The sequence below is a fragment of the Macaca mulatta genome, chromosome 9 (assembly GCF_049350105.2).
Source record: "Macaca mulatta isolate MMU2019108-1 chromosome 9, T2T-MMU8v2.0, whole genome shotgun sequence".
NCBI lineage: Eukaryota > Metazoa > Chordata > Mammalia > Primates > Cercopithecidae > Macaca > Macaca mulatta.
In genome coordinates, this window is record NC_133414.1 from 90,524,270 (window position 1) to 90,546,619 (window position 22,350).

The 22,350-nt window shown below is 41.8% G+C and overlaps 1 protein-coding gene across 8 annotated transcripts in view; it reads left to right on the forward strand.

The window, feature by feature from the left end:
• FAM13C (family with sequence similarity 13 member C) overlaps nt 1-22,350 on the forward strand; it is a 113,079-nt gene that overhangs the window by 57,710 nt on the left and 33,019 nt on the right. For all 8 annotated transcript variants that reach the window (XM_077946731.1, XM_077946733.1, XM_015147582.3 and 5 more), the window contains one exon: nt 18,304-18,388. In XM_077946731.1, the coding sequence (XP_077802857.1) occupies nt 18,304-18,388 (85 nt within the window). The remainder of the gene's footprint in view (nt 1-18,303; nt 18,389-22,350) is intronic.

Consider the following 22,350-nt stretch of genomic DNA (forward strand, 5'->3'; position numbering starts at 1 on the left):
TATATAACCATGGCTGTGACAGTTAACATTTATAAAATTTTCTCTTAATTTTATTTTGTCTACATCTCTGTTTTTCCTAACGGCTTCTGCAATTTCAAACATAATCATGCTTACTGTTTATCCACTGAGAATGATATAGTTTGGTGTTTGCAATGTGATTTTCTTAGTAGACTTTGAGACATGAAGCCATATTTTCCAATCCAAATGATTTCCCACCAAACTGGACATCATGATGTTAATTAGCTTGTTCTGGATTTTCTTTGGAATATGTAATTGAATTCTCCTGTATGAAATTAATGTAACGTAATTATGATGTCTATTATTATGAATGCCTTTGCTTAAGACATTGGTTTGGAATACTCTGTCTGGCTCTTCTTGTCTTCATTGTAAATTAAGTAGTAGTGGGTGGTATTTAGTATGTCTGATTAGGGTCATAGCAAAGAGAATGAAAAGACCTGATGACCAGATGCCAAAAAGAGAAATGATGGGCTTTAGGCAAATTGTTTATTTGACGTTTTGAAGATGCATTGCTCCCTCCTCTTCCTTTCCCACTCCACAAAAAGGGTACTTCACTAAATTTAGGTGATTTTCTTTTTCTTTTCTTTCTTTTGGTTAGAACTTGGTAGAAATAAATAGCTAAAAGTAAACCAGCTGCTTGGTTAAGCCAAGTTAAATAGCTAAAGTGGTAAAAAATGTCCTAAAGATAAGGACACAGAACTGTTATTTTTGTGTGCATGCATACAGACAGGCTCCAAATTCTAATCTTCCTCATGGTAATGAGTGAAAAAGAGTTTAAGAGAAAAGAGGCAAGAGCCTGAATCAGTGAATGCAGCTGTCCACCCCACCGTGAACAGGCAAAATGCTAGCTGTAAAGGAGCAAAGGTTTGTTTTGACATAAGTGACTAGAAAAATTAGGTGATTGTAAGAGTCAACTCATGACAACTTTCGAGTATTTGGGAGAAACTGTTTCTTGAGCTGCAAACCCATAAGGATGCTGAGATCACTTGAGCATTCCCAAATCGCAGTTGTGAAAAGCTATATTTGAAAATCTGCTTTTCCATATTCCTTCACTACATTGTATTTGCAAATGACATGAAGTATGTGCCAGCTTACTGCACTGATTGCCTGGGCGTAAGAGCGCTGGATGGAGAGGTCCATCTAAAACAGCAGGCAGCGCCATATTTTAAATGTGCACGCTTCCATACAGAGGTGACGCTGCTGATTCAGACTGGTTGAATACAGTATGTGCTGACAGTGGTTTTCTTCCATCAGGGGGTGAACTATATAGATTGACCCACATTCTTTCACGCAGTTTCTGTTGTGGCCAAAATTTGGGAGACCAGAAAAAAGCCTTGGGGAAACTTGAAGGAGGTGCAGTATGAATGGGTCAGAGGCCATCAAGGAGGGTGGATGTGTTCCCACTCATGGATTGAAATGTCCTATGTCATTCCCAGCATTTCTCAACTTATTGAACACCAAACTCTTTTACAGAAGAACCACCTAATCACATTTCTTTAGGCGACAGAGTCCCTATGGAACACAAATGGGAAACATTGCTATAATATTTTTAATAGGGATAGAAAATAATAGGGATAGAAAATACAGAAAAGTACACAGGTCATAGGTATACAGCTGAATGAATTCTTACAAAGTATGCAATCAGCACATAAATCAAGAAACAAAATATTACCAGCATCCCAGATGCCTCTCTGTAATTCCTTCCAGTCACTACTCTCCTATGAAGATAACTAGTATTTTTTAGTGTTTTATTCATGGATACACTCTTTTGTGTCTGGCTTTATTTGCTCCATGTTACGTTCATGAGGGTCATTCATGTTTGGTATATAGTCGTAGTTTTCATTTGCTTTGCTGTAACTTATTGTATACTTGTTTCTGGTTGTTGACTATTAAGAGCTGTTGTTATCTATCGTATGTATTTTTATTACTATGAGCTGTTTTCTGGTCGCTGTACAGCTGACTTTTTACGGGAGTATGCCTCCCATCTCTAAATAAACATGTAAGGTAGAACTTTTTGTTATGTTAGCTCTCTTCATTGGTTTTTGTTCCTTTATTTTATTTATTCACCACCTGCCCACACATCCTTATAAAGAACCTACCAGTTCCGTAACTGCACTCTGTTCCATACCAACTTGCAAGTCTAAAACCAAAAAAGAGTTTCTTGAGCCTCATGAGAATCATAGTCCACAAATTTTTTCCAGATGTTTCCATATGTTGTACCTAAGTAATAATTACAGGATGCTACATATGTACCTTATATATTCCTCAAATTTCACATCTGGTATTTCACTTCTACTATTTGTACTTCTTTGTCCACTTGCTCTGTGACTGACAGATGGGGCTCAGCTTGATTCCAGAGCTGGCACTTGACCCGAGGTCTTCTCTGCCTGGCACGGTGATACATGGTGTAGCGTATCCGCGTATGTTGTCTCTGTGTGTGTTTCTCATAGTTTCCTAGTGGGCTGGAGAGCTCACTAACTTCTTGTTTCCACTTGGCATGAGTATAGATTTGACACCTGCCGGTCTCATATTTCTTCTGCCAGCCTGGAGCTCCCAGTTTTTGACTTTGAGTCTCTTGATAGGAATTGCATTTTTTATTTCACAGTTTTTGATATCTCTGGGACTAGGATATAGGAGTTTTTTCCAGAAAAAAAACTGATTAAATCTCCCTACTGACATTCACCTGAGCTGTATGACTCTATCTCTATAAGACATCAGATTTTGAGGGTTAGGATCTTTTGAATCCTGACAGGAAAATATTGTAGACTTGAGATCTGTCAGTATCTCATCCACCTTAATCCTTGGTCTTAGTCAGTCTGCCAGTCCGTGTAATTCATAAGCATTCAATAGATCAGAAAGGTACTTGAAAGATAAAATGAAGAAAAATGTTGTTTTACTCTCTGTATGTTTGTAGATCACATTCCTTGATTCAGTTCCAGTTAAGAAAAATAATATATTTATAAAGAAAACTAATGAATCTCTCCTTCCCTGGAAAAAAAAAAGCCATATTGGGTCCTCAAACTACTGTTTCCAACTCTCAGACTATATATGAAATAGCACCACATCAACTTCTTTTAGTTTTCATTTGTAAACTAAAACTACCAAGAAAAAATTGGTAGACTCAACAGTGAGGGTCAAAAGGGGATGATAATCTATGCTTCCCACCTTGCTTCCCCACTTCTAACTCTGTAGGAAGTTTTGAACTGGGCTAAGTCTAGGTGTCCTTTCGGATATTTTTTTAAGTTTAATTAGATTTTTAAATGACAAATAATAATTGTACATTTGTATATATTTATGGGATACAATGTGATGTTTTGATAAATGTGTACATTGTGGAATGAACAAATCAGGTGAATTTGCATATTCAACACTTTGAATATGTATCAGTTCTTTGTGATGAGAACATTTAAGATCCTCTATTTCAGCTAATATACAATATATTGTTATTAACTATAGTCACTGTGTGGTGCAATAAAACACCGAAACTGATTTATCCTGTCTAACTGAAACTTTATGCCCATTCACTAATGTCTCCTCTTTCCCTGTCCACCTCCTCCCCACCAGTCTCTGGTAACCCTATTTTACTCTACCAAAAGTTTGACTTTTTTAGATTCCACTTATAAGTGAGATCATATATTGAAAGTGAGGCCTTTCAATTTTAACATTCATTGATTCTACCCCTTTTCCATTTTCCCAGTGCTTTCAGAATGTAGCCATAGCTTCCCATCAGGGATTGAATAAGGCAAACTAAGTGACTCATGATTAAAGCCTCCTCCTGGCCAACCCACCATCTGAAGCCTTATTGGGGAGTGAATAGTAAGTAGTGCAATGGAAGTGATATATGTGCTTAGCACAGTTATTTATCAGTCTCACACAAGAGAGAGGCCACATTATCGTAAGTGAAGAATTGTGATCAACTGGGGATCTGGAGTGGTATGGCTGGAGCAGGCTGAAGCTCTGGGTCACCATGGGCCTTCTTTTCTCCTTTATTATACTCACCCAACCCAACTCCTATGTCATATCATACAGAAGGAAATGGTCACCTCAAAAACTGATGGCCTCTGTGCTCAGGAAAAACACTTTATTTTCTTATCTGATAGATACTTTGAAGGTATTCTGCATTTACCTTTTGGATAAAACAATGTCAGTTGAGTGAATGTGAGTTTGTTTTCATTTTACTTCTTACCTGGAATTTCAAGGCCATATAGGTAAGGTCAGCCACAAGCCAATTGACCTTGAAGGAGAAGCTTTAGTGACCTTACATGGATTCCATATTTCCCTTGTCTTTGAGGCTTATTGACCATGAAACTGTCTTGTGCTGGCATTGACCATCACTATCGTTTATCCTCTCCAGGCCTAAGAAGGCAGCTTATAAATCTGAAAAAAATAAAACAATCTTGTCATGGGTTAATGGGTTTACCCAAGAGAGATGTGTTGAGCACAAAGAAGCAGATGCTAAATCCTGAAATGTGAAAATGGATAAATGTTGCATCAGTCTTTTGCACACCAATAAACTCTATACCTCCAATGGTGAGGATTTCAAGGTAGCTAAGACTTAAGGCATCAGTGGGAGGAATACTTCTAGGTGGGTATACTGACTTTTTTTTTTTGTCCCCAGAATCAAACCATAGAGACAGCTGTCTGTCTCTCCCATATATGTTTCTCACATGGTAAGGAGTCTAAGTGGGATGCCTCATTGTAGGAACATAGAAAAATGTAAAACCTTAATAGAATTAGGAGGACAGAATAAGTTCAGTTGCAGGGAGTGAACGAGATAGAGGGGATGGGGACTATGTTTAGAAGGTTTGAGATTCTGAAATTTATGGCAACTTGCTGAGGTGGCCAGCCATAGTGAAGTGGAAGGAACACTGGAATTGAGGAGGTTGAGGAATTATGAAGCCAGACATTAGCATGATTGTCAGCCTGGACATTGAAGTAACTGAGTATGTCAGGGACCACTGATGGAGAGTAAGAAACCAACCCAGATGGAAGTTGCTGAATCCTGTAATATACAGGTCATGGAATGGGAAAGGATGGTGTTGTCTTTTGTAGGGGAGAAGAAATTGGTAGACTCAACAGTGAGGGTCAAAAGGAGATGATAATCTATTCTTCCCACCTTGCTTCCCCATTTCTAACTCTGTGAGGTAGAGAGTAGGAAAGAGAAATGATTTTTCAAGGTGGAGAAATTTCAGTCATGTTGTTACTTCATGAGGAATGTTAACACCGTCACACTGGCTAAGCCATTTCACCTGGTAACTAGTAGAACCTAAAGCATCTGAAAAAGGCAAGCACAAGTTCTCTGATACTGCACTGTGCTCCCTTTATGAGTGCTTAGCCCATTTATGGCCAAGGTTGCAATGTTTTGAATTTTTGCAATCAGACCTTGGCGATGACCTTGAGCAGTAGGATATAAATAACTCCCACATGCTGAGCGTTCCAACAATGGAACACTAGGCATAAATGGGTTAGAGTGAGAGGATAATAGCATCTCTTTAATGGAAAGATTATTACTGTAACTTATTCTGAAGAATTTGTTATAAGTGCTCTTTGTGTTTATAGAATAAGGTAGAAATATTTTTGCTGTTTTTTTTTTTTTTTTTTTTTTTTTTGAGATGGAGTCTTGCTCTGTCACCCAGGCTGGAGTGTAGTGGCCGGATCTCAGCTCACTGCAAGCTCCGCCTCCCGGGTTCCCGCCATTCTCCTGCCTCAGCCTCCCGAGTAGCTGGGACTACAGGCGCCCACCACCTCGCCCGGCTAGTTTTTTGTATTTTACGGGGTTTCACCGAGTTAGCCAGGATAGTCTCGATCTCCTGACCTCGTGATCTGCCCGTCTCGGCCTCCCAAAGTGCTGGGATTACAGGCTTGAGCCACCGCGCCCGGCCTATTTTTGCTGTTAATTGACCCTACAGGGCATTCTAAAGGTGTGTTCTGCCTCTGTTACTGCTTTGAAATTTAGTATTGACTTTATCAAAAATAGTCAGGAGATTTCCAGATTTGTGTTTGTCATCGTCACCTTCACTGGTTATTGAGGAACCAGAGGAAGAGAAGATGCTCACAATGGGCATGGATTCAGACTTGTGCTATGCTATATTCTGACTGTGGTTCTACCATAAGAGGACAAATTCCTTAGGAATACCATTAGAATCTAGAGGAAGAGGCTATCTTATAAGAAACAAATGTAATAAATTAACAGCAAGCAACAGATGTTCAATAATGACCTAGTATCAATATTAAGAAGTTTAACCTTGAATCTGTAATTGCAGTCTTATTTTACAAAAGAGATACCTATTTTTATTTAGCTTGGTATGAAAGAGATGATTTATTTACCTGAAATCAATATGAAAAATTAATTTTTCTTCATATACTGCTGTTAACTCTTATCTGTTCAATTATGTTGGTCATAATAACTAAACTTTAGCCTCAGTGCCAAAGATATCTATGAAGAATGCTTTAATATGTTAATTTTGTTAAAAGTAGGACAATTTACACGCATGCAGTGTCCCTCTTTGAGTCAGTATGCATGTGTCTATGTCTTTGTGTATCTCCATGTGAAAGACTAGATTGTGTTTTTATCAGCATCCACAGTTTATCTTATAGGTATTTTGGCATCAAGCCATATCAGGCCTCAAGATGGTATGTATTGTTTTGTTCAGGATGTGTTTCTTCCTCAAAATTGTGTTAATTTTGTGAAAATAGTCAAGAAAGAGGCTTCTTAGGCCTTTCACATTCTTGAGCTGACTGAATGGTATTATTTCTGTAAGAATAGGCAGCTGTATTTTTGTATTCAAATGCAAACCCAGTCTGTAGGGTTAGGCCTTAATTCAGGATTGATTGAGGATGTTTTACAAAGTATCTGGGATTCTTACCGTGTGACTGAAAGTCAATTCAACTTGGTTTTAATAAGAACAGGATGTTATTGATATATGTCTGAAAACTTAGGATCAGGATAAGCTCTATGCATGGCTAGGTCCAGGGATGAAAACTCATCATGGAGATGCCATCTATTCCTATCTCTCGCTTCTTCTTTTTCTATATTGGCTTCGTCTTTATTTAGGTCAGCCCCTCTCTAGGGACAAATTATTTAGTCACTAATTCCAGTGTATATTAGTTTTCTATTAATGGGTGACAAATTACCAAGAACTTAGTGGCTTCAAACATGTATTTATTAGCTCACAGTTATGCAGGTCAGAAATGTAGGTGGACTCAACTGGGTTTTCTATTTAGGGTTTCATGAAATTGAAATCTAGGCACTGGCTGGGGTAGTTTCTTATCTGGAGGATCTGGAGAAGAGCCTCCGTCCCAGCTTCTGCAGATTGTTGCCTGAATTTAGTTCCTTGTAGTTGTGCAACTATGTGTCCTGCTTCCTTGCTGGGTGTCACCTGAGGGCAGCTCTCAGCTTCTAGAGGCTGTCACACTCCCCCTCCTCACCCTTTATCTTGGAGTCAGCAACAGCATGGCAGATCCTTGTGCTTTGAATTTCTCTGATGTTGTCTTTTGCTACCAACTGGAAGAAATGCTGTGCATTTTAAAGGCCTCCCCTGATTGGTCCAGGCTCAGCCAAGTAATCTGTATCTTTGGTCAGCTGAGTTAAAGCTTTAATTACATTTGCAAATCTCTTCATAGAAGTACCTAGATTAGTGTTTGATTATGTTATCAGGGTATAGGAATCTTGATGGCTACGTTTAGGATTCTGCCTACCACATAGTAAAATAAGTCTGTCCTTCCTAGTTCTAAAAAGTCCCTTATTTGAGTGTCATTTATCTGGCTTGGGGCATGTGCCCATTTCTGAATCAGTCCCTGTGATGATGGCGTTTGGAATAAGCTGATTTGTTAGACTTGGGCCATATTTCCCACTTAGGATCTAGGAGTGCGGTTCTCAGAAGATGAGTAATTAGATGCTGGGCTGCATAATGTTGGTCTCTGGAAGCATGATCTCCAAAGTAATTTTCCTCTCTGCTGGACCCCTGCAGGATGCCACTTGGCGTTTTTCTGGTATGGTTTTTTGAGTTGAGGTAGAGTCACCTGTCTCCCCTACTAAGGTTTGTTGCTCAGCTGGAACAGTATCCTATGATTCATTTAATTTTAGACAACTTTTGTTATCAGTGTCAATGAGCACATCCTGTAGCCAACATGGTCATGGTGTGAACACTAGCTCTCATTCCCAGTTGAATGAACTGCATGACAAAAAAGCTCTGAACTACTTCCCGGTCTGGTTTATTCTGCCCCATTGTTCAGATGCAACTATTCAGCCTGTCTTCTTGTCTCCAGGGAAACCAGATCTGTGGGCCTCACCCTCAGGGGAATCCTTAGTGTGGTGTTGGCAGAAAAAGTGGAAGCCATGTCAGCAGCTGCCTCTATTTTTCCTTGTCTGGGAACTGCCTCGGAGAAGCATCAGCGGTGTTGGACTGAGCAGAGGCATTGAGGCAGGACTTGCCTAGTTGACCCACCTGTGCTGCCTTTTGCCTGGCAGCCTACCCATTTCCCCCACTCCCCTGCAGCTTTGCCCCATTGGCTCCTCCTGTTTTCTCTGGCATGACATCTTGATCCTTTTTCTTGTTGCTCACTCTTTCAGGTTATTTCTCTTCATACTACTAATTTCCTACTCTCTCATGGAAGGCTGGAAGGAACTGTACCCAGTTCAGTGGCTCCCAGGGGCCAGCCTGTGCTATAGTTTTTACTGCTTTTTGGCGAAAGTATAAATATAAGATAAATGAATATGGTGAGTTTTTTTTTAAATAAAGTCTATGAACAACCTTTCACTTAGAAATTGTTCTTAAAATTTTCATTTTGTGAAGAAATGATGGGGAGGAGATTTGTTTGTTTTCTTTCTCACATGCTCTCACTTGGTGAAATATAAAGTTGACAGCTTTCATAAATATATTCTGCTCCACCTACCCCTGCTAACTTTTAGAAAATATTTCTGCTGATTTGAAGACCAAATTTTTCCTGAGAACTGTGTCCTTTGAGACATTTGCTTCTAAGGATAATTCTTTCTTTCAGCAGGATTTATTGAGAAGCAAATGTGTATCCAGCTTTGGGTCTGGTACAGGGATGAGGTGCAAGAGCTGCAGTATAAGAATGTACTTTGTTGTCCTCACTTCCCAGAGGTTTATAGGGACACACATCAAGTCCAGACATCTGGCCTTCCTAGCCTTGGCACCTGTTGTCTTTTTTAGGACATTTTTGGCCTTCTGAAGATTATAAAACTCAAGTTTATAGAGAGACAAGAGCTGAATTTTTTTATTTTCTTACAAAATATTAGATTTGAAAACCTAAGTGTCTATCAACAGACAAATGGATAAAGAAAATATGGTACTTATATACAATGGAATATTTTCCAGTCAGAAAAAAGAATGAAATACTGTCATTCACAGCAACATGGGTGATCCTGGAGAAAATTATGTTAAATGAAATAAGCCAGTCACAGAAAGATAAACACTGCATGTTCTCGCTCCTGTGTGAATGCTAAAAAAGTTGATCTTGGCTGGGCGAGGTGGCTCACGCCTGTAATCCCAGCACCTTGGGAGGCCAAGGCAGGTGGATCACGAGGTCAGGAGATCGAGACCATCCTGGCTAACACGGTGAAACCTCATCTAAAAATACAAAAAAAAGTTAGCCGGACATGGTGGTGGGTGCCTGTAGTCCCAGCTACTTGGGAGGCTGAGGCAGGAGAATGGTGTGAACCCGGGAGGTGGAGCTTGCAGTGAGCCAAGATCGTGCCACTGCACTCCAGCCTGGGTGACAGAGCAAGACTCCATCTCAAAAAAAAAAAAAAAATTTATCTCATAGAAGTAGAGAGTAGAATAGTGGTTACTAGATGCTGGGACGGGTAAAGGGGAGAGAGAGATAGGGAGGGATTGGTTAAAGGATATAAAATCATAGCTAGATAAAAGGAATCAGTTCTAGTATTCTACAGCACTGTAGTGTGACTCTCATCAACAATAATTTACAACGGGTTTTCAAATAACTAGGAGAGAAGATTGTGAATGTTCCCAACACAAGCAAATGGTAAATATTTGAGGTGGTGAATAATCTCATTATTGTGATTTGATCACTATGTATGTATCAAAACTCACCGTGTGCCCTATAAATATGTATAATTACTATGTGTCAATTCGAAATTTAAAAATATATAACTTAAAAATTAGTATTTGAGGAAATGGCCATGCTTTCCAATGTGACCTGCCATCTTTAAAGGCATAGATATATGTTATTTCATATGGCATGTGATTTTATGATTTTCAGTGAACACTTACTGATTTCTAATATTCATTGAATTTTAGAAATTGAAGGAGTTAAGGTAGTGTCATCAGAAAAAGTAGAGGGCCCATGAGCCAGCATCATTTGGTGGTTTGCCCTGTGACACAGAATGAGCCAGATTAAGGGCCCAGTGGGCCATCTCCTGTGCTCTCATCTTACTAAGTTTAGTTTTGAAGGCGAATATTTTTCAGGGCTAAAATAAATGGAAACAAAGCCACAAAGAAGCAACCATATGGGCTACAACCCAGACTAGCTTTGGACTTCAGCCCTTGGGATTTAATTAATGTTCTGGGAAAAATGACTAGTTAGGGGCTTATCCATCTTAAGACCTGTGCTTTTGGATAGTTAAAGTACTAGTAACTCCATTGAGAAACTATTGAAGTTCATTCCATGAGTTGTAAGTGAGACACATTGTATTTTCAGAAAAATCAGTCTTACTATCTAGAAAAGCTCAGAGTTCTGCTTTAAAGTGGGAGTTTATAAAATGGTATCATTCTCTCCCAAACATCTTGTTCTTATTATTCACTGAATAAAGTGAATATAACAAGGATATCAGAATCAGGTGAAATCAAGTATAGGATTCCCCCTTTCCAGGTTGAAGTCATTTAGCTTAAAGGAAATGTGGGTTTTATTATCGTGTATTGTGGCTAGGTTGTCCTTGTTTATAAAGAATTGCTGATAGGAGCCGAATAAGACCTGGATCTTCTTGTCAACAGAAGGCTCCTTAAGGTGAATAGCTTGTTCTCCTACATTGCATTTCTCCTTTGGGAGGTGCCGGGGAGTGAGGGCTGAGCTCCTGAACAAAGGGAAGCTGGGCTGGGCTAAGCTGAGGTGTGCTGTGCTGCAAACCATGCTCAGACACGAGTGACGCTGTCCCCAGAGGGATTCGCCAAAAGTCCAATGTCTTTACTTTAGGGGAGGGATAAATTTGGCTTTTTCTTGTAATGGTCGACATTGGGAGAAGTCCCACTTTGTTGGCAAGAACATCAAGAAGTTCAGGAAGCAACACCTTCTTGCTTCTGAGCACTTCACACTTTATACCTCCTGGTGGGGGTGGGAGCAGCTCTCAAGGGAACCAACCGAAAGATAAAAAGGCAATGAGGTAGTCAGAGGGCTAGGACTCAGAGAAAAGCTTTTGGCCCTGGGGCAAGTAGAACTAAGTGGGCAACTGAGACATTTATAGTGTGTCAAGGCACCAGGGAATAGGGACCTTGGACTTCCTGTGTTGAAAGACCCTGCCTCAGACCTACTGAACCAGAATCTCTAGAACCGGCATGTCCTGGGAGCACACGTCTTTTGTAAACTCCCCTGCGATTTTTAAGCACTTTAAGGTTTCTAAACCAGGGTGGTAGGAGGGCTCAATATTGGATACTCAGAGACCCCAGCCCCCGCCTGCAAACACTGGCTAAGGGACCCAGAAAAACAAAACTCAGATACAATGGCAGTCTTTTTATTGATTGGCTCTTTTCTACACATTGTGCTAGGATGCAGCAGTAAACAATGGAGGCACAGTGCTAGTTCTTATGGAGCTGAAAATAGCCAATAAACAATACACAAAATTACAAATTGTGGCGTGCCTTGTGAAGGAAATAAACAAGACGCTAAAAGAGACACTAGGGGCCCCCTGCTGAGATAAGATAATCAGAACTGGCTCAATAATTTGATGGGATTTTGGCTGTGAAACAACCAGAGCTGAGTAGTGTCTGGGGAGGAGGGGGCAGAGAGCAGGTGAATCAGCAGATGGAAAGGAAGGGTGTTGTATATATGTGGGTGGGCATATATTCAAGAAACATTGAAATTCAGTGAAGAAGAGTGGTAAGTAAGAATGGAGATATTTGGAGACCCAGTCATGTCCCCAGTTTTGAGCAGATTTCCAACTTGATTTGCTTCATATCATCATAGGGAATCTATATGCAATTCTTGGATAGATAAAAGAATGGGGAGGAGGACTAAACCCTTTCATACGAACTAAATGTAAGTGGTGCCTGCTCTGGGACTGGTGAATTGCAGACAAAGGCACCCTAAAATAGTATTTAGCCATCCAGCCTGTGTGGGTGTTCTCTATTTCAACCCAACTAAAGTGGGACCTGAGTAATTGTAGAGGAAAGAAAATGAGTAGAGTATTTTCTAAAACAAGTAGCATATTCTCCATTATGTAAACGGAAAAAATGAGCTTTTTAAAGAAAACCACACCTACGTTTCACAGACTTCTCTCTGGCTTCTTTCTTAACCAGATAGGATAGTTGGAGCAGCAGAGGTGGTCATTGTTCTTTACCGGGCCTGTTAGCCCTTACTCAACTTTCTTGCAGATTCTAGACATTCGTATGAGGAGACTTTGGATATAAACCAGGAAAAGTACTAGCAGGCTGGCCCTGAGTGATGGGCTTGGGGAGCCAGGGGAGTGGAAGTCCTATCAGAGATGGCTGGGTTGAGGTGGCACTAGGACTGTAGGGGTCTATTAGGACCCGGAATGGAGGGTCCTGCATCTTTCTGTAGAGGGAAAAGCATGTTCCTGCATTAAAGGTTACTAAGTCAGGCATGATAGAAGTGAAATGGGTGGTTAGTCACTCACTCCCTGGGCTTGCTGTTTCTTTCCTCCATAGCCCTATGACAATAATAACTATCATGATTGATTTGTTTACCTGCTTATTAGTGATCTCCCCACTAGACTGGAAGCCCCACGAGGAAGGGGCTGCTAATAGCCTCATACTGCAGAGCCTAGTGCAGCTCTTGCATGGAAAGCTGCCTGGCTTTCCATGTGGAGCTGGATATGTGGCATCATCCCTGCAAGGTGGACACAAACTCTGTATGTGCACTGCAAGCTGTCCTGAAGCCTTCTTGGGGTGGCTCTGCAGGGCACAGACGTGGTAGGACAGATCACCCATCCACTGGAAGGACATGTATGTGACAGTGGTGTAGATCAGGGGTCTCCAACCCTCTGCTGTACAACTAGATCTCCTTTGACACTCAGAGTCTTGCTTAGTGTGAGTACAGTGAGGGAGAAAGTGAAAGAGGAAGATGGACGAGAACAACCGATGGATGCTGCTGCTTTTTTTTCCCCCTGTTGCCCAGTCTGGATTGCAATGGCATGATCTTGGCTCACTGCACCCTCCACCTCCTGGGTTCAAGCAATTCTCGTCCTACAGCCACCCAAGTAGCTGGGATTACAGGAGTTGGCCACCATGCCTGGCTAAGGTTTTATATTTTTAGTAGAGACATGGTTTCACCATGTTGGCTAGGTTGGTCTTGAACTCCTGACCTCAAATGATCCACCCACCTTGGCCTCCCAAAGTACTGAGATTACAGGGGTTAGTCACTGTGCCCAGCCACCAGTGGATACTTCTAGCCATAACTGGGTCATGGCATTATACCTCTCTTCCTATGGGAGACCAGGGATCTCTGAATGTGAACTCCTGTGCAGTGAAATTCTTTGAAACCTATTTGTGTTGTCTGGACATTTGGTTCCGTTCCAAACACAGTGTCTAAGCACCCACTCCATGCCAGATTCTGTGCATCCATCTCCAGTCCATGTGCCTGTTTGCTTTTCTCTCCTTTCAAGTTGTAAAGGGACTTAGAAGTCATGTAGCCTAAGGACCTTGCTAGGCAGGTGCAGAAATAAGACCCTGGGGGGTAAAGTGATGAGTCAAGGCCTCAGTGTCAGTGTGGAGTACAGCCTTGCCACATGGCTAGAGCTCTGTCCGGCAGCCTTTGGGGTTTGGAGATAGTCATACTAAACACAGAATCCGGTCCTTGAGTGTTTGCCACATGCTGGTACTCTGCAAAGTGCTTTCCAGCTTTCCATGATTTCCCTTGTGTAATTCTGAGAGCATCCCTTAGAGCAGGTACCATTGTTGCTGTTACCACTGCCCCTTTTTTAGAGAGGACATTAAGGCCCAGAATAACTAGGATGCTTGGCCAAAGTCAGACACATGGTATGTAGCAAAGCTGACATTCCCTCTCATTCTGTGGGAACCTGAAGCCTATGCCCTCTTCTGCTTTGCAGAATATACAAGAGCACTTATAAATTTGAGACAGGCAGCTGGTTCTACAATTAAAAAAAAAGAATGAAAGATAAAGTGAAAGAAAGAAAGAATACCAGTCTTTCTTTATACTTTCCTTTCATTCATTTTTAAAAATTGTTAAAATACATCTAACCTAAAATTTATCATTTAACTTTTTTTTTTTTTTTTTGAGACAGAGTCTCACTCTTTGCCCAGGCTGGAGTGCAGCGGCATGATCTCGGCTCACTGCAACCTCTGCCTCCTGGGTTCAAGCAATAGTCCTGTCTCAGACTCCCGAGTAGCTGGGACTACAGGTGCCCCCACCATGCCCGGCTAATTTTTGTATTTTTAGTAGAGACAGAATTTCACCATATTGGTCAGGCTGGTCTCGAACTCCTGACCTCAAGTGATCCTCCTGCCTCTGCCTCCCAAAGTTCTGGGATTACAGGTGTGAGAGCCACCACGCCCGACCTTTTGTTCTTTTCTTTTCTTTTTTTTTTTTTTTTGAGATGGAGTCTCACTCTGTTGCCCAGACTGGAGTGCAATGATGCGATCTTGGCTCACTGCATCTTCCGCCTCCTGGGTTCAAGCAATTCTCCTGTCTCAGCCTCCTGAGTAGCTGAGATTACAGGTGCATGCCACCACACCCAGTTAATTTTGTTATTTTTTCATAGAGACAGGATTTCACCATGTTGATCAGGCTGGTCTCAAAATCCTGACCTCAGGCGATCCACCGCCTCGGCCTCCCAAAGTGCTGGGATTACAGGCATGAGCCACTGTGCCTGGCCACCATTTAACCATTTTTAAGTGTGTAGTTCAGTGGCGTTAAGTACAGTCACATTGTTGGGCAACCATCACTACCATCCATCTCCAGAACTTTTTTCATCTTCATATATATATATATATATATATATATATATGTTTGAGATGGAGTCTTGTTCTGTTGCCCAGGCTGAAGTGCAGTGGTGCAATCTCGGCTGACTGCAACCCCCACCTCCTGGGTTCAAGCGATTCTCGTGCCTCAGTGTCCTGAGCAGCTGAAATTACAGGCGTGTGCCACCATGCCCAGCTAATGTTTATATTTTTAGTATAGACGAGGTTTCCACGTTGGCCAGCCTGGTCTCAACCTCCTGGCCTCAAGTGATCCGCCTACCTCAGCCTCCCAAAGTGCTGGGATTTACAGGCTTAGGCCACTGCTCCCAGCTTCGATGAATTTTACTACTCTAAATATCTTATGCAAGTGGAAGTATACAGTATTTATCCTTTTGTGACTGGCTTATTTCACTTAGCATAATGTCCTCAAAGTTTATACATGTTGTGGCATGTAGCCTGTGTCAGAAGTCCTTCCTTTTGAGTGTTGAACAATGTTCCATTGTATGTGCATAACCACCTTTGGTTTATCCATTCACCCGCTCATGGACACTTAGGCTGCATCCACCTTGTGTTAGTCTGTTAGGTCTTCCCTAACAAATACCACAGACTTGGAAGCTTAAACAACATAAATGTATTTTTTCACAGTTCTGGAGACTGAAAGTCCCAGATCAAGGTGCCAGCGGGATCGATTTCTCCTGAGCCTCTCTCCTTGTCTTGCAGACAGCTGCCTTCTCGTTGCATCTTCACATGGCTTTCTGTCTGTCTCTCTGATATCACTTCCTCATCTAACCCTAATTGCCTCTTTAAAGGGGTTGTCTCCAAATACAGTATCATTGGGGGTAAGGGCTTCAACATATAAATTTTGTAGAGACACTATTTTATCCAAAACATACCTCTTGGTCATTGTGAGTAATGCAGCCATGAGTATGGGTGTATGAATATCTATTCAAGTCCTTGCTTCCAATTGTTTTGGCTAGATGTGCAGCAATGAAATTGCTGGATTATATGGTAATTCTATTTTTAACATTTTGGGAGCCCATCATTCTGTTTTGCATAGCGGCTGCACTGTTTTACGTTCCCATGGCATTATTTGTTAATCTTCAGGGTAGTTTTGCTCTTTTTCAGAGGTCACTGATTTCCAGTGTCCTCCAGTAGGAAACTTGCCTGAAATCTTTCTGTTTGCCTCCCAGCTGCTTGTTTACTAAATACTAAATCCTCCCAGAAACTTGGTGTCCCTGCTCCTTCTGCAGCTCCTGTCAACAACCTCAGTTCTTACTTCCACACTCAGCTGCTGGGAAAACATCCCAGAATGGAGGAGGAAGCCAAAAAAAAAAAGGCTCAGCCCCACACAGGTGCTTCACATGGGCTCCCAGGCAGCAGCCCCTGAGCTCTTAGGAGCTTTGTGCCAGGTCCCATCCCATCTCCGGGCATGGCAGAGGTGTGATCCTGAGCCCACCTAGGCACTTGCTGCTTTCACAATGGTGAAGAGACAACAGATTTTAGACATCCCTTGGTGGGCAGCTTGTAAAACACTACTGTAGGTTCATACATCAGCAGAATGGATCAAGGGTTGTGCGTGGGACTCGGTCTTGCATGGAAGGGAGGAGTTAGGGTGTGAGAGATGTTGGAAGATGTTTATGTGAGGAAAGGTGTGAAGTTACATATGGAGCAGGGGTGTGTGTGTGTGAAATAGTGTGTGAAGGCATGGGAGTTGGATGTGGGTGTGTGTGGGGTGGGTGTGCATGGGTTATGTGTGAAGTAGGCTGGGAGGTTTTGGGGGGTGGATGTGAGGGTATGAGGTATGTATGGGGTAAGGGTGTGTGTGTGTGGAAGGTGGGGTGTTTGTAGGTGTGGGGAGTAGGGATGAGAGTATGGGGGTTTGGTATGAGCATCTGTGTGGAGGAGGTGAGGGGTAGGTATAAGAGTGCGTGTAGGATGGAGGTGAGCACTAGGGGTGGAGGGTGTACATACATGTGTGTGTGGAGTAGGGGGTGAGGATGTGTATATGGCAGGGGTGGGGCTGTGGACTGGGTGTGACACTGTGTGGGGAAAAGGATATGTAGAGGGTAGGGTATGAGTAAGTGTGTGTGTGCCTGTGTGTATTGGAGGGTCCTAGCAGGGAAAGGACCAGTGACTCTGCTCCCAGTGCCCACCCCTGCTGGAGCTGGGAGGGTAGGAGAGCAGCTGAGACCTGTAGAACATTCTTGTGGAGAGGGAGAGAGCCCGGCCAGGGACTCAGGCTGACTCACTTTCACCTGGTCAGGGGAATTAATTTGCTGGCATCTGCATCATGGCAGGATGCATGCGTCAATCTGTATGACTTTGTTCTTATTAAGAATCATGGGAGAAATTTTAAATGAGAAATGAAGAGAGTGGGTGGGAGGTTATGCTGAGGGCTATGAAAGATGAATTGCTTCTTCCTCAGTGGCTGGGTTATGCTAAATGACCAAGGTCATCTCCCTCCACCCTTTTCTCTCACCCTGTTCTCATGTGAGAGAAGTAACTTTGGAAGACACACACAGACACACACACACACACAGACACACACACACACACACACACACACCCCCCTGCATACAGATGTGGATTAGGGAGCCTCAAAGCCCCTCCCAGATGCCCGGCAGCCTCTGCAGCAGTAACTCTTTGTGCACTGCGGTTTGCTGCTGTCTTTGCTTTGGAGGGATGATGGCTTTTATGAATGGTAGCCAGGGAGGGACTTAATGTCTTCTGCTTCCTGATGTCAGCACAATGAATGAAACACTTGCAAAGCGTAAAACCTCAAGCACCCGGGAAGCAGATATCTTCTCAGATTGGTTCTCCAGATGCAGCGTCTCTTGCTGATGAAATCACCAGTCCCATGTGTCACAGATAATCCATATACGTTAGGATTTAAATGAGGCAGAAACTGAGCCTGCATGTGGAATGATACGTGGATGATTCTGGCACAACCAGTTCTTTCCCTGAAGCAGCTGTTGCCACCACCCTCTTCCTGCCAGGCAGCGGAGGAAGGTGCTTGCGGGAGCTGCGGACACGCTGTTGTGTGTTAGGCATCTACTTAGCTGGCCTCATGTTCTGCTTTTGCTGGCAGAATTCCTTGCTGAAGCTCGAAGCCCTCGAATCTGATCTGTGCTCTGCATTTTTAACAAACCAGGATGAAGCTGCTCAGGTGCATGGAGTCAAGGACCCAGTGCCAGCGTCGACCCAGAGTGTGCTTGCCGATGGGACAGATTCTGCAGGTAAGATACAGGGCTCGGGGTTGTCCCAAATTGTACTCTCAAGGTAGTTCAGTCTCTTGCTGGTTCACACTCAGCCTGAGCCCCTGAGGGAAAACAGTGCCTAGGGCAACATGAAAGCCCAAGAGGTGCTTCTGAGTTGCCCAGGAGGAGCTGAGGGGGAGCAGGAAGGACTGGGATTTGCTATAACATAGAACTGTCTAGATAGGACCAAGAGTCACACACAAATGGGTGTCATTTGTGTAAGGTGAAAGTACCCATCGCAACTTCTAGTCTTCATTTTCCCATTTGGTCTCCTGGGACACATGAGTGCTATGCTTATTTTATATTGCTGGACCTAGGTAACCTGTGCTGTCTTGAAATTCTTCTTTTTGATGTGTTGTGGATGGGGAAGTTTCCATACTGCTACTTCTTTTCCTGTTAACTGCTTGTAAGATGATCCATGCATGCGGGGAAAGTGGGGGTGAGTGCTCCACTGATAGCTCATTCTGATTCTGTATTGTCTTGTTTGGTTTCCATTTTTTTTTTCATTAATTTCCTTGTCAAAAAGTCCCAAATTGAGTCTTGATTTTCTGTTAGTCTCTGGCTTTAATTCCGGGGATGGTAGATTGGCTAGGCAACAGAGGCAAATTAATGTTGCCAGGAATATTTGGAGAGGAAAGAAACACTAATTTATGTAAGTGAGAGCATAGCTTATGTTTTCTAACAGGAAGAGGTCACAAGTTTGCAGACTAGTTTCCAGATGAATGGTAGAAATAGGCTAAGGGAGCTTTCTTCATGAGAGGTCCTTAATCTCTAGGAGTTGAAGGCAAAGATTTACAAAAGGTAATCTGTTTCAGTACCATTAGCAATAGTACATTTTAGATACTCCTGTTGAAAGCAGACCCCATAAATATATACACCTACTATATGCCCAAACAAATTAAAAATAAATAAACAATTTAAAAATTTTTTAAAGAAAAAAAAAAAAGAAAGAAAACAGACCCACATAGTCTAAGCAGGCCAATCAATACTGTCTGGTGTTGGAATGTGTACTAATAATGGTAGCATATAATAGCTACTAGTAGTAGCTACTATGATTATTTAAAACATTCTATGATCCTGGCACTGTTCTAAACACTTTTTGTGTATTATATTAAATCCTTAAACTGACCTGTGAAGTACTACTATTCATCGTAAGATACTGAAGCCTAGCAGAGCATTGCTGGTGAGTGGTATGTTGTTTCCCTATGGATGCATGTGGCCAGTTGGCTGTCTTTGTTGCCCAGTGAGCTCTCCTGCTCTGTTGGCCATTGCGTTTGGATGAGTGGCAAATAAAATTGAACAGGAGCCAACATCAGGCCAATTAGCGATTTAAGTCAGATTATTTAGACAACATCCCTTTTCTTCCCTCAACACCATATTCCACTCTCTGCAAACAAACAACATATTTAATACAAAACACATAAAGAAGTCTCAAACCAAGTACAAGGTAACCGTTGAGTTATTTGGTGATTTGGATTAACTATGCAAGTTTCTGACAAAGTGTTCAGTAAAATATTTGTTGCATGTTGGATGTGGATATATTTTTTCTTTTCATCATGACTTTTATGTGTCTTTCCAACAGTTAAGAATAGTTTTGGATTTTCTCATTGGCATGGGCAAGATTTTGCACAAGCTTATTACTACTTGTTATAAAATGAAAATAAATACAGGGTTTATGCAGGGATTGCTCACACAGAGGAATTAGCAATACATTCCATGTTAAATATCAAATGGCAGAGATGTGCAGAAGTCTCTTTAGAGAGGAGGCTTGTGGGTTGCACGCTGGATTTTCCGAAATGTAGATGAATCTGAAATGTCTCAGAGCCCTCCCTAGAGAGTCTAGAAGACTAGACTGTAGAGACATTTAGAAAACTGATGTTTCCAGGGACTGAAAGAGTCTCTTCATTTGGCAGGGATATTGCCAAAGTGACAGCCATTTGTGAGATGCCTTTGTGACTTAAATTATGGGATGGTTTGGTCTCACTGGGTTCTAAGATGCACTCTTACAGGAAGACTATGCATTTTCTAACCCATGAGTCACTCAGGGAAGAAATTTATGCTCAGATCCATGGTTCTTAACTCAGGGATGGATTTCTAGAGTGATCTTTGGACACCTTAAAACTTTAAGTTTTTTCATGTGACTCCTGGTGAGAGGGTGGTTGTGTAAGAGGAACACAGATGGCCATAAGTCCATAAAAGATTATAGTAACTTAAAAACAGTCTTCTCTTTCTTAACATCTAGCATTCTCTCTGAGCCTTACATGTATATAAATATTCAAATCATAATTGTTGTAAAAATTCAATTAGTAATTTTCAATGTCAGTAACATGGACAAAATCTGTGATTTTGAACATGGATTTGAATATGTGATATGAACAAGTGATTTTCACAAGAATAACTGGATATAATATGCTACCACTTAACCATAAATAGCAAACATTCATAAGTATAAATTCATGTGACCTAGTAGGTTTCAAATTCACTATAGACTTGATGGACTTTAACTTGGGTTTATGGGTTGCCAAGATCAGTTCCACCTAGTAAGAGACTTGACAGGTCCCCCTGTCCTATACATCCAGTTGTAAACTGCATATGCAGCAAGAAGATATTTCATGGTACCCCTGGGGACACTGTATTCTAGATACTGTTCCAGAACCTTCTTCTGGATCATAATTACCAGGAAGTTTTTCCAACATGGAGATTCTCTGGCATCCTCTCCAGACAGTCTAGGATGAAAGTCCTGGAATCTGTGTGTTTCATAAATCCCCCTGAGTAATAGAACCACACTATTCAAGTGGACCATGTCTTGAATTGGGAGAGAATGTCAAGTTCTGTCTGACTCTGCTCTACCTCAATTTTGCCAATGGGAAAGGCTCACAGATCACACGAGACTTATAACTCAGGGTCTGTGGCCAGTTGGCTCCATCTGCTTACTTATTTCAGGAGGAGAAAGTCCACAGGTTGGGAGTGAGTGGGATGGGGATATAGACAGATTTGAGCAATAGAAGGCCCTTAGGGAAAAATGATGGAGAGGAAATCGGCTGCAAGGGAGCTTGGGGTCATAAAAAGGGTAACCAACTGGCTTGGTTTGCATAGGATTGTCCTATTTTTAGCACTAAATATCCCACGTGCTAAGAAATCTTCACTCACAGGTATTCCAAGACAGTTGGTCACCCTATTTGTAGGTTGCAAACCACAACCTGTGAGACAGAAGCTGTTATAGACGGAATCTTTGTGTTTCCCCAACAACTTATTAAAATATATGTTGAAGTTTGGAGGTGGGACCTTGGGCAGGTGATTAGGCCATGGGATTAGTGCACTTATAAGAGTCCAGAAAGCTAGCTTGCCCTCTTTCCTCCATGTGAGACTCTAAGAAGTCAGCCCTCTGAAAGCTGGAAGAGAACCCTTGTCAGAAGTTGACCAGGCTGGCACCTGATCTTGAACTTCCAGCCTCCAGAACTGTGAGAGATAAGTTTCTGTTGTTAATAAGCCACTCAGTCTATGGTAATTTGTTATAGCAGCCAGGACTGACTAAGGCAGAAACCCACACAGTAGGCTCAAAATACCTCTAACTCTATCAATATCTTCTTACAGCTGAAGCAAATATTTCCAGCATGGAATTAGTAAGCACCCATTCTGATGTGGTTGAATGGAAAATGGAATGAGGTTTGTCTTTTCCACTGCTTGTGATTTTAGAGTGTGGAGAAGGACTGTTCATGTTGCACATGACTCAGCATAGTAACCTTTGTTCTGTCTGACCAAGGATGATTGATGGTTTGGAGTTTTAGCAAAAACTGTCACCAGAGATAACTGCACACCTGTTACTAAAAATAATAATTCCATAGCAGTACTTTATTATATTTTTCTAAAATCTTGATCTTCAAATTGAACTTTCAATTTGGGTAAGACACTAATGTAGTGTGTCTATTTAGAGTCTATAA